This window comes from Carcharodon carcharias, chromosome 2 (genome assembly GCF_017639515.1).
Source record: "Carcharodon carcharias isolate sCarCar2 chromosome 2, sCarCar2.pri, whole genome shotgun sequence".
Lineage (NCBI taxonomy): Eukaryota > Metazoa > Chordata > Chondrichthyes > Lamniformes > Lamnidae > Carcharodon > Carcharodon carcharias.
Genome location: NC_054468.1, coordinates 214,329,891 through 214,342,238, shown reverse-complemented (window position 1 = coordinate 214,342,238; position 12,348 = coordinate 214,329,891). Strand labels below are relative to the sequence as shown.

Genomic DNA, 12,348 nt, shown 5'->3' with positions numbered 1-12,348 from the left:
ATGTAGATTGTCATACATTTGTGCGTTGCAAATTTGTTTCTTGTCTTATATTTTGCTTTGTTCTTTCCTGCTGAATTGTATAGGTAAAATTTTTAGCTCGGCGGGCGGGCATGCGCCTGACCCGACTGAGCCTAAAATGACGCATGATGACGTCAGGTGTGCTTCCCGACTTCAGCATGCTCTCACGCAATATTTTGGTTGGCAAGCGCATGCTAGAGTCAGCAGCGCACCCACTGACAATTAAAAGGCCTAATGAGGCCATTAACAAGTTAATTAAAAGAAATTTTTCACGGCCTGTACAACCTTACGGTTGGCGGGCAGGTGAAAAGGCCATGCGGCCTTTGCACTTTTTTGGAAACCTCATCCACGGGTGGGGTGATGTTTCAAAAGCATTTCATTGATAATATGCCCCTGCTCATGTGACAGAGTCACATGAGGAGACATGTTTCATTACATTCTTATTTTTTTAATTAAATTTTTACATATATCTTCATCTTCCTGAGCCAGCTCTCTGGCCTGTCAGTGTGAAATTGACTTCCAGGCCCAATCGCAGGTAGCGGTCAGCTTCCTGACCATCATGCCGAGCCTGCACACCAAAGGCAAAATGCTGCCCTGATTGCCACTCCCCGCACCAATTCTGCCATTGCTCCAGCTCATCTGCTGCTGAAACTCTCATCCAGGTCTTTGAAACCCTAAACTTCCCATGCTCTACCATCCATAAACTTGAGCTCATGGAAAACTCTGCTGCCCATTTCCCTAGTTTGCACCAAGTCCCATTCACCCATCCATCCCTGTGCTTGCTGACCTTCTCTGGCTTCCACTTAAATGATGCCTCACTTTTAAAAGTCGCATCTTTGTTTTCAAATCCCTCCATGGCCTCTCCCTTCCCTATCTCTGTAACCTCCTACAACCTTACAACCCTCCAAAATATCTGCACTTCTCCAATTCTGGCCTTTTAACCATAACTGATTTTAATCACTCCCACCACTGGCTGCCATGCTTCCAGCTACAAAAGTGCTATGCTCTGAAATTCCCTTAACTTCTCCACTCCCTATCTTACTTTCTTCATGTAAGACACTCCTTTAAAATCTACCTCTTTGACAAAAGCTTTAGGCCATCTCCTTATGTGGCTCAGTGTCAAATTTTGTTTGATAATGTTCTTGTGAAGCACCTTGGGATGTTTTACGAGGTTAAATACAAGTTGTTGTTCAATCTGCTTCCTTGATCCTCTCGGGCAGCCCATTCCAGATCAGAACAACTTGGTGCGGAAAACAAATAATTCTTGAATTTTTCCAAATATCTTAAAGGAATTATCTTATTAAGTAATTTTCCAGTGTGCAATGGCTGGCCATTGAAATTTCAAACAGGGTTTTGCCTGCCGCCTCATTAAGGATCAATGAAAAATACCAAGAAAACAGTACACATATCTCTGTGCTGTGATTAACACTTTATCCTGCTTCAATCTACTGGCAACATTCACAAGAAACATAATCAGGCCATCTATAAAATGCAACCAAACCAACTTGCTTAATAAAAACAAAACATGTTGGAAAAGCTCAGCAGGTTAGCCAGCATCTGTAGAGAGAAACATTATTAATGTTTCAGGTCAATAACTTTTCATTAGAACTTGTTTAATGTCATTCAACAGAACGTCGCCTGCATCGACTGGGTTTACTGAATAACCATCCCAACGAGGTAAAATATTTCTGGACCAAAATGCGAGCCGGGCATATTGAGGATGACCATACACCATTTTTGCAAAGAGGTATGTTGTATTATATTAGTGACAAAGTTTTTCCCCTGTTCTGTGTAACAAAATCATAGATCTATTCATACTTAGCATTGCTTCCTTGTTTTTGTACTCTGTGTCTATTTATCGTGTAGTGGAGTTGAAATAATTGGTTAACTCTCTCTAAGAACCAGCACGAGCATTATGGGTCAAATGACATTCCGTGCTGCAAGGTTTTATAATACTTTCCAATTGTTTTATACATTACTTTGGCACAAAAATAGAATTATTCTTCTAACATCTACATGACATACCTAGGTGCATTGATTGGAACCTATTTCTACGGAATGTGTTTTTATCCTTTTCTTTCCTGTCCTTTATTTAAAATGATCTGCAACAGAAAAATGTAAAACCAATGCTAAAGCCACCAGTGTATTATTTGTAACAAATTGGTTGATGCAATGAGATGACATTTGTGTTGTTTTAATGAAATTCTTAACTGATTTTAAATAAGGATAAAATGGTGAAATAAACAGTTAACTCAGAGCCTGTTAACTAATTTACTATAAATATCAGTGGAATGTTTCACATAAGTTTTAAAAAATCTTTCATGGGATATGGGTGTCGCTGGCAAGGCCAGTATTTGTTTCATCCCTAAGTGTCCTTGAACTGAACCTATTAGGCTATTTCCGAGGACAGTTAAGAGTCAACCACATTGCTGTGAGTCTGGAGTTACATGTAGGCCAGCCCAGGTAAGGACAGCAGATTTCATAATCAAAAGGACATTAGTGAAACAGATGGGTTTTTATGGCAATCGATGATAGTTTCATGATCATTGTTACTGAAAATAGCTTTCAATTCCATGGGCGGAATATTACTCTGGCAGGAATTTAGGGTCCCGCCAAGGTCAATGGACTTTTGAATAGCTCGCTGCATTTTATGGCCCTACCTGGCTGCGACAGAGCTGTAAAATTCCGCCCCATATTTTTTTCTATTAATGAATTGAATTTAAATCCCACGAGCTGCCATGGTGGGATTTGATCCATGTCTCCAGAGCATGAGCCAGCATCTCTGGAATACTAATCCAGTGGCGTTACCACTTCATCACCACCTCCCCCAATTGGGCATGTAGAAAGCAAATCTAGAATTATACACACTTTGGGACAGATTTTCATGGAGTTGGGCCAACTCTGGAGGCCTTTAAAAATGGCAGACGGGACCCGGATGTGGAGGTCCCACCCCTATTTCTAATAGATCTCTTTTTAGTCGGCAGGGCGTGAATCTCACAGGTGGGAAACCCAAACTCAACTGGACCATTTGAAATTAATGCTAAGTTCAAATAGATTCCAGTTTTTCTGTTCCTTCACTATCACTGGGTCAAAATCCCGGAACTCCCTCTCAAACAGCACTGTGGGTGTACCTGCACCAAGGGACTGCAGCAGTTCAAGAAGGCAGCTAACCACCACCTTCTCGAGGGCAATTAAGGGTGGGCAATAAATGCTGGCCTAGCCAGCAATGCCCATATCCTGTACATGCATTAAAAAAACACCCACTGTTGGAGTGCATTGATTGACAGGCCATATGGTGTAGCTCAGAGCATCAGCCCATTAGCCATTTTTTTCTGTAGTTTCAATAAACTTCATTGTTTACATTTCCTAAGGTCTGTTACAATAGCTGAGCCAATTATGAATGCTTGACTGTTTTTCTAAAGCTCCAACACCATTGATCTCAGCAGGGGAACTGAATTCACATTTAATTTGATAGTTTTAAGAGGTGATGAAATTATTAGTCATCTCTGATGTGGTTGATGAATAGACATTTTTTTGTTTTCACAACACTTTTTTGAATAGATTTCATGAATGAGAATATTTTCAGTATCAAGTGTGTATGAGTAAGAACTCTCTTAGATTGGTAGAAATGTATTTATTTTTTCATCTGGAAATGGTTCCTGAGGTCTGCTCATAGTGGATATGGGGTGAGAGACTATGGAGGTGGCATCAGGGTATATAGGTGTCTTTGGAGGGAGTTGCATGGGGGTGAGGATTAGAGGGCCTAACAGCCTTTTATTGAACTAGACCAAAGTGTCATAAAACTGAGGCAGATTTCGGAGGCTTGCCCACCTCCATGGTCACCTCCGGACTGCTTCCAGAGATGGCAAGTCCGACTTGATCATGTCCTATCCCCTCCCCCAGAGCAAAAGTTGTGCATGTGGAGGACGTTTCCAAGAAGATGATGGGTCTGTCGAGTTGGGAGATTTACCAACTTGAGCATCCCGCCTCGGTGACAAAAATCCGGCCCAAAAATGTTCACATTAAAAATGATGCATTTTGATTAAGTTTACTTTTTCGTATTCAATTAATGGATTAGAATTTTTTAGGAAAAATAAGTCACATTAGGTTTATCTGTATTCAGCATACCTACCAGGCTATCACTTCTCTAAAATATACCCTTTTCAAGATATACTCTCTCGCTTGCACCTCCTTTTTAAAATTCTTTCATGGGATGTGGGTATCATTGGCTAGGCTAGCATTTATTGCCCATCCCTAATAGCCCTTGAGAATGTGGTGGTGAGCTGCCTTCTTGAACCGCTGCAGTCTATGTGGTGCAGTTTACTCACAGTCCTATTAAGAAGGGAGTTCCAGGTTTTTGACCCAGCTATAATGAAGGAATGGCGATATAGTTCCAAGTCAGGATGATATGTGGCTTAGAAGAGAAGCTGCAGGTGAATGTGTTCCCATGCATCTGCTCCCCCTGTCCTTCTAGATGGCAGAGGTTGGAGGTTTGGAATGTGCTGTCGCGGGAGCCTTGGTGAGTTGCTGCAGTGCATTGTGCGTCTGTGGTGGAGGGACTGAATATTTAAGGTGGTGGAGGATGTGCCAATCAAGTAGGCTGCTTTGTCCTGGATGGTGCCAAGCTTCTTGAGTGTTGTTGGAGCTGCACTCAACCCGGCAAGTGGAGACTATTCCATCACACTCCTGGGGCAGAATTTTGCTGTCGGCAAGCTGGGGGCGGGGCCTGCTCGTCGACGCGAAAATGACGCAGGATGATGTTGGGGGAACCCCTGACATCATCCCGACCCATTTAAATATTCAGGAAAGCGGGCAGACAGCGCGATCAGCTGTCTGCCCGCCGACCTGTCAACGGCCAATTGAGGCCATTGACAGGATAATTAAGCCAATTAAAGGCCCTGCCCGTCCAACCTTAAGGTTGGCGGGCAGGCCAGGAGCCCCAGTGGGCTTCTGAAAAAACATGAAACCTCATCCACCTCATAAAGTTTATGTGATATTTATTAACATGTCCCATCTCGTGTGACATTGTCACATGAGGGGGACATGTTAATAATTTTTTTTATTTTTCTATTTTTCAACTTTCAAAAACTGTCAACGCTCTCCCAGAGGCAGCACTTATTCTCAGGGAGATGTGTGCTCTTTCGTGCACATGCGTGAAAGAGCATACTCTGACAGTCGGGGAATCCCTCCCCCCACCCCCGCACAGGAAGCACATAGCAATTCTCATCGGGTGGCCCACTGGGTGGGCTTTAATTAGCCAGCCCACTCAAAATGGCGGAGGGGCCCGTTTCAGCAGCAGCGATCGGCTGCCCGCCCACCGCCGAGCCAGTGGGGCCCGCCCATCCATCAAGGGCAAAATTCTGCCCCTGATTTGTGCCTTGTAGACAATGGACAGGCTTTGGGGAGTCAAAAGGTGAGTCCCTCGTCGCAGAATTTCCAGCCTCTGACCTGCTCTTGTAGCCACAGTATTTATATGGCTGACCCAGTTCAGTTTCTGGACAAAGGTAATTCTTATTAACCCTTTTTCCTGCTGTCCACAGTCAAGACATATTTTCCCTTTCCAACCCCTGCCAACCTGAATATGAAAAACACTCTACCGTGCTGATCATAATATTCTTGACATCACAGCTTCAATCTGTGATTGAATCTGTTGGCTGCACTAAGTCAAAGCAGCCGGTTTATAAACTTTACAGTGTGTTTTCTTTTCAAACTTGGACTCTCCTAAAGCTGAAGTTCTTTTTATGATACAGACATGATCAAAACAATAATATAATTTGATCATCAGAAGCTTTGCTGTGCATTCATTACTGTCCAACATTGTGTATTTTGTCAAGTTCTTGCTCACAATGCACTCGACTTTCCCATCTCAGTTGCTTTACAGTAACAAAATATTGTTTATTGGTCCGGGATTGACCTTTGTAACTGTACTGCCGGTTATTGACCTTGGGAAAAACTTGGTAGCATGTCAACATTAGTCAATTTTTCCACTCCTCTACGTAAGTCTTCGCAGTTTCTTGTTACCAACTATTTGAGAATGATGAAGAATTGCACACCATCATGTGTAGTGTCACTCTGGCCCAGCTTCAATACATAGAATAAATTGTGAATCTGTTCTGAACATTACAAATATTAATATTGTTATTTAGTTATCAGCTTCCTACCATCTGGAGATAGATATTTTTTTCCTATTTGCCTACTAGGCAAGGTTGCTGTACCCAGTGACTGGCTTGGCCTGTCTCCAGTTTGGTCGTTTATCGCATGGCATTCCCTTAGAATTAGATATCACCCTGCTTGCTCAGAACTGAATCCAGCAAAACCTCTGGCTGAAAATGCCCTAGTTCTCTGTGCTCCCCAGGTATGAGGAGCTCCAGACATCTTTTGAAATGTTTGTCTATAACTCCATTGGTATCTGTCATTTCTATTAAACATTGGATAACATGGATAAATAAATTCCTATTCCACTATCCTGATTTAACCAAACTTCTCCAGGCAACTTCTGGCCGCGACAGTTTCCCTGGTTGTTCATAAACCGCAATGAGGCAATTTTGCCATTTCAAAAAAGTGCATGACAGCTAGGTGAGAAATTACTATTACATAAGAGAGCAGCTAGTGTTTTGCAACTTGTTTTTATGTTCTGTTAGTCAACTGACATAGTGACAGCCATGGCTCGGAGTCACTAGGTTCCATGTTCAAGTGAGAACAAAAATCAAGGCTTACACTCCAGTGCAGTACTAAGAGCGTGCTGCAGTGTTCAAGGTGCCATCTTTTGGATGAGACGTTAAATGAGGTCCCATTTACCTGCTCGGGTGGATATAAAAGATCCCATGGCACTATTTCGAAGAGCAGGGGGGTTATCCCCAGTGTCCTGACCAAATTTCAATCAACATCACAAAAAACAGATTCTCTGGTCATTATCACATAGCTGTTCATGGGAGTTTGCTGTGCGCATATTGAATGTCACAGCTCCTACATTACAAAGTGGCCACACTCAAAAATTGCACTTCATTGGTTGTAACATACTTTGAGATGTCCAGTAGTCATGAAACACACTATAAAATTACACATCTTTCTTTTATTTCTACATCAGTTGTGACTATTACAACTGGCCATCTGATATATTAGCAGCTCCCGTGACCTCCTGGTTTGCAATACAGGATTTATATGGTGCCAGCAGTTGTTTGTTTTTTGGTCTGTCTCACAGCATTTAAAGTACCTGAGCTCATTATCTTCAGGACTTTGATTTCTGCTTAAATGTCACCCTCTGACATTGCTCGAGGCAGAGCATTTCCATGGAAAGGCATGAGACATTTGATCTTCTTCTTGTGATTGTGAGGTCATGGCAGCATGTGAGTGAAATTTCTCAAGAATTTTACATTCTTGACCAACTAACCAGATTCTTAAAGCCTCACTATTATTTTGACAGCAAATTCTGACCTACAGTGTGACATTAAAAGGAATGAATGTCTAAACATCAAATAATTCTTCACTGTTTTATGTTCCATAGGTGTCCCCATTCTGCACCTCATACCTACGCCTTTCCCCCAAGTGTGGCACAGCATGGAGGACAATGAGAACAATCTGGATCCAATAGCAATTGAGAACCTTAATAAAATATTGCAGTTGTTTGTCTTGGAGTATCTCAGATTCTAGTATAGACCTGGTGTACACAAAATGAATAGTTATGATCAAGTTAAGTATTTCAGGCCAAGCAGATTTCAGTAAATAGCAGTTCCTGCTGCCTTAATGCAATTGGGAAACCGTTGCTTAAAGTAGCTAAACTTACTCACCAAGTTAATGTCAGTTTGTATTCAATTTGCTGACTGAATCAATATTGATAGTTGCTAACCAATAAAAACTTATGGTGTTCATTCTTTATTAACAATGCATATCGGTGATAGTTTTCTTGGCAATTTTGTTTAGTAGACAATCGAAACTCTTTTGGTGACATGTACAATTTAACTGCATCTAAAATATATACTTCAATTGTAATTTTTACATTTGTCCATTGTGGTGGTAGCATTAAATGGTACAGTTGTACTATACATTTTGTGTGGATGTAAGTTTGATTTTGACACGACAAGCATCATCAGTTTAGTATTTTGTGTTGGCAATTATGCAACTGAAACATGTGAACTCACACTGGTTGTGTACTGCATCAGTTGAAGCATAATTTTAAATAGTGTGAAGTCAATTTTAAAAATCTTTGTAATTAAAGTTTGGTAGAATCTTTCTTTCAAACCTGAGAGTTAAAAATTTAAAATATAGATAATGTATAGAGAGAAAGAGAGATGAGCAGATTATCCCTTTAGTTCTTTTCAAATAATCTAAATTCATGTACATATGCACAAGCTTTTTCTCTGATTTGACTCATCAACACTCTTATTTAAAATAGTAACCAACAGTATTGTTGTATGAAAGACGGTTGCTTCCAGGTTAAGAAATTCTGTTTCCTGACCCTGTGATTCTGTTTTAAAAATCTATCTATAGGAAGAGCTTTGCTTTGACAGCACACCTGGGGCTGAATTTTTCTGTCTGCAAGCTGGGGGTGGGGCCTGCTCGCTGACGCGAAAATGACGCCGGACGACGTCAGGCAGAACCCCCGACGTCATCCCGCCCCATTTAAATATTCAGGAAGGTGGAGGGACAGCGCGATCAGCTGTCCACTCACCGACCTGTCAATGGCCAATTGACAGGATAGTTAAAACAATTAAAGGCCCTGCCCATCCAACCTTAAGGTTGGCGGGCAGGCCAGGAGCCCCGGCGGGCTTCTGAAAAAACGTGAAACCTCATCCACCGACGGGATGAGGTTTCATGTCGATTTTTTAAAAAGTTTAATAAAATTTATGTGTTCTTTATTAACATGTCCCATCTCGAGTGACATTGTCACATGAGGGGGACATGTTAATGATTTTTTTATTTTTATATTTTTAGAGTTTCAAAAACTTTCAGCGATCTCCCTGAGGCAGCAGTTAGTTTCAGGGAGATGTGCGCTCTTTCGCGTGCAAGCACGAAAGAGCGCACTCTCGCATTTGGGGAATCCCGCACAGGAAGCGCATAGCGCTTCTTATCGGGTGTCACGCTGAGTGGGATTTAATTGGCCCGCCCACTTAAAATGGTGGCAGGGCCCATTTTGGCGGTGGCGATCGGCTGCCCGCCCACTGCTAAGTTGGTCGGGCCCACCCGCCCGCCCTTCAAGGGCAAAATTCAGTCCATGATATGATACTTATAGTGCCATGGTTAAAAAAAACACTGCTACTTACCTTTAATATGTTATAATGAAAAAAGTGAAGAAAATAGGAAAGGACTCTAGTTCCTAATTCTGTGGGGCTTAATATTATTTCAAATGGCCAACCCTTTCTCTCAGTTGTGAGGGCTATTAACATTGCTAGTGATGTATCTTAAGGGGAATATTCACTGATGAGGCAAAACTCCACACTGGTGAACTGCTCCTGATGGTAAAAAATATCATTCTACCCTATATCTAATCTGTAGCTGGCATAATTCAACTGAACAAAATTGTACTTTTTACATCCTAGCTAGTATCTAGGATGTGACTGATTTATTTTATGCTAGTCATTTCTTTTGAGACCAGCTAAGTCTGGATCACACCTTATCTGAAATTTTTATTTCTTTCACCATGCCCTCTTCTACCGCAACCTTGCCACTTAGAGGTTCAGTGTCCATGTGGTTTACTCTATTGACACAGAAAAGAAGCATCCAGTTAGGGTATTTTCTATTCTTACTCACTTAATATCACCTTTTTGGATCATGATTTCCTTTCTCAATTGTTTGCTGTGAATATATTTACAGAAATGCCATTTCTTTTCTTGTGCCCTGAGACCCTACTTGTAACTTTATATTTTAAGGTTTTGTTTGCCTTTAATCCTTAATTACTTACATTGCTACCCATATCAGTTTTTTCCCTCTGTAAACCTTTCCTAATGGTACGTAGCTGTACTATTTCCGTATATAATCTATTTGTCTCCTCTGCCAAACCCTTCTTACAGCATTGTCTAGTCCAAATTTCCTTGCCCACACCACACCATCTCCCCTCAAAATCCACTTTTTAAAATGTTTCTCTTCAACTCACTTTATTTTTATCATCTCAGAATTTGAACAGGAACCATGGATTTCAAACAGCTTTCCTCACACATGATGTGAGCTAATGGAGGTTAATAAATTGTGTATGTTCCAGGCATTCCTAAAGCACTTGAGTCTCATCAAGCATAATTGAAATCCTGATAGGTGCACAGGGTTTATTTTTCACTGTTCCTTTTTCTTCTGAATTTACCAGCTTGACAACAACATTTTTAATATGGGCAAATGTGCCATACCTCACAGCAACATATCAGAGGATTCCACTTTTTCCACATGTGGACAAAGTTTTGGTAAACAGGACTTAAAGAAAATAATTCTAAAATATCTAGCTTTTAAATGAATTCACATTCAATATTGCCATAAAAATTGTCCATTTGCTTGTAAAGATGTGAACCAACAGTGAAGCCTTTATTTTCTGTGCCTGTTTCGTTTTTAAGCTTAAACACAGCAATTCACATTTCTTTTTATATTTCATTATTAAATGGAAAGAGTGTTCAGGAAAAAATGGCTAATTGAGAAGCCCAACTTTGAGATATTACATAATGGGAAGTAACAACTGCAAGGTTTAACAAGTATTGAGTTGGGCATAATTATCTACTGTTACCTAAATTTAGTAAAAAGTGGATGTGGGTGTAAAATGGAAAAAAATCTGCTTTGCATTTGCCTCTAATTTTGACTAAAATTACCAAACAACAGAGATTTAAAAACAATAAATTGAAATTGCACTGTGTGATATCAGTAACAATACATTGGGTTACATGAAATTTACTCTGCTTATTTTAATTGAAGGAATTTAAAAAGAGGACAAGATGTTTATTTAAATGTTAGAAGAATAAACATGGTGCACAATGCAATTTCGACCACAAACAGTCTGTATCCAGTAATGCTAGCAAATCTTTTATTCTATTTCCAGGGCCCTTACCATGCACTGGAAAGCATCTCCTAGTGTATTACGTTTTTTGGTGTGTTTATTCACAGGTTAAATTAGTATATATGTAAGTTTTAGAAAAGGCTCCATATTTTTATCTATTTAAGAAGCTTGCTTTCTCTAAAATAAATAAAAGCATGATTGTAGCAAAAATGTTGTGTTTTCTTAGAATTTATTATTCAACTTGCCTTTGGCCACTTTACAAATGTTATTTGGAACCTTTGTATGGTTAAATTCTACTCCTGGCTACACTATTTCTAATTTGGGAGTCCTCAATGCTGCCATTGGATGCCCTTAGTGGAAAAAATATTCATTTATCCTATACTGAAAATCCTTACCTTTAACATACTTCCACAAAATTACACACCGATATAAGACACTAGTTAGGCCTTATCTGGAGTACTGCGTCCAGTTCTGGGCATCATGCTTGAAGAAGGATGTGAAGGTATTGGAGAGAGTATAGAGAAGACACACAATAATTATCCCCGGGATGAAGAACAGTAGCTATGAGGATAGATTGGAGAGGTTGGGACTATCTATTTTCCTTGGAAAAAAGAAGACTGAAAGGAGACTTGATGGAGATATTCAAGATCCTGAGGGGTATGGACAGTGTATATAGTGAGAACTGTTCCCATTCAAGACAACTTTAAGAACCAGAGGGCACAGATTCAAAATAATTGGTAAAAGGAGTAAGTGTGATGTGTGTAAAACTATTTTCACCCAGACGGTAGTTGAAGTCTGGAACAAACTTTCTAAAGTGTGGTGGAGGCAGGTTCAATCGAGGTGTTCAAAAGATTGGATTGCTACCTGAAAAGAGAGAATGCGCAAAGTTATGGGGATAAAGCAGGGCAGTGAGACTAGGTAGAACGCTCTTTCAGAGAGCCAGTGCAGACTCAATGAGCCGAATGACCTCCTTCTGCACTGTAAAGATACTGTGATACTGAGATACTGCGGAGAAGGATGCATCATCCACGGCTAACTAAGGAAATCAAGGGTGGTATCAAAGTGAAAGAAAAAGCATACAATGCTGCAAAGATTAGTGGTAGAGCAGAAGATTAGGAAAGTTTTAGAAACCAGCAAAGGATGACTAAAAGAAATAGAGGGTGAAACTGGAGTACAAGTGAAAACTAGAAAGAAATATAAGAGAGTAAAAGCTACTGCTTGTATATAAAAAGGAAGGGCCTGGCTAAAATTAGCATTGGTCCCTTAGAGGGTGGGACTTGGGAATTATAAAGAGAAATGAGGAAATGGCACAGGCTTTGAAGAAGCATTTTGTATCTGTCCTGTCAGTAGAAGAAACAAAA

The 12,348-nt window shown here is 40.4% G+C and overlaps 1 protein-coding gene across 2 annotated transcripts in view; it reads left to right on the top strand.

Annotated features, from left to right (window-relative positions):
• The window catches only part of LOC121275030 (glutaminyl-peptide cyclotransferase-like), a 44,193-nt gene extending 36,133 nt beyond the window's left edge, over window positions 1-8,060 (top strand). For both annotated transcript variants that reach the window (XM_041182431.1, XM_041182424.1), the window contains exons 6-7: window positions 1,649-1,765; window positions 7,523-8,060. In XM_041182431.1, the coding sequence (XP_041038365.1) occupies window positions 1,649-1,765; window positions 7,523-7,668 (263 nt within the window). In that variant the 3' untranslated portion in view covers window positions 7,669-8,060. The remainder of the gene's footprint in view (window positions 1-1,648; window positions 1,766-7,522) is intronic.
• Window positions 8,061-12,348: the final 4,288 nt, after the last annotated feature.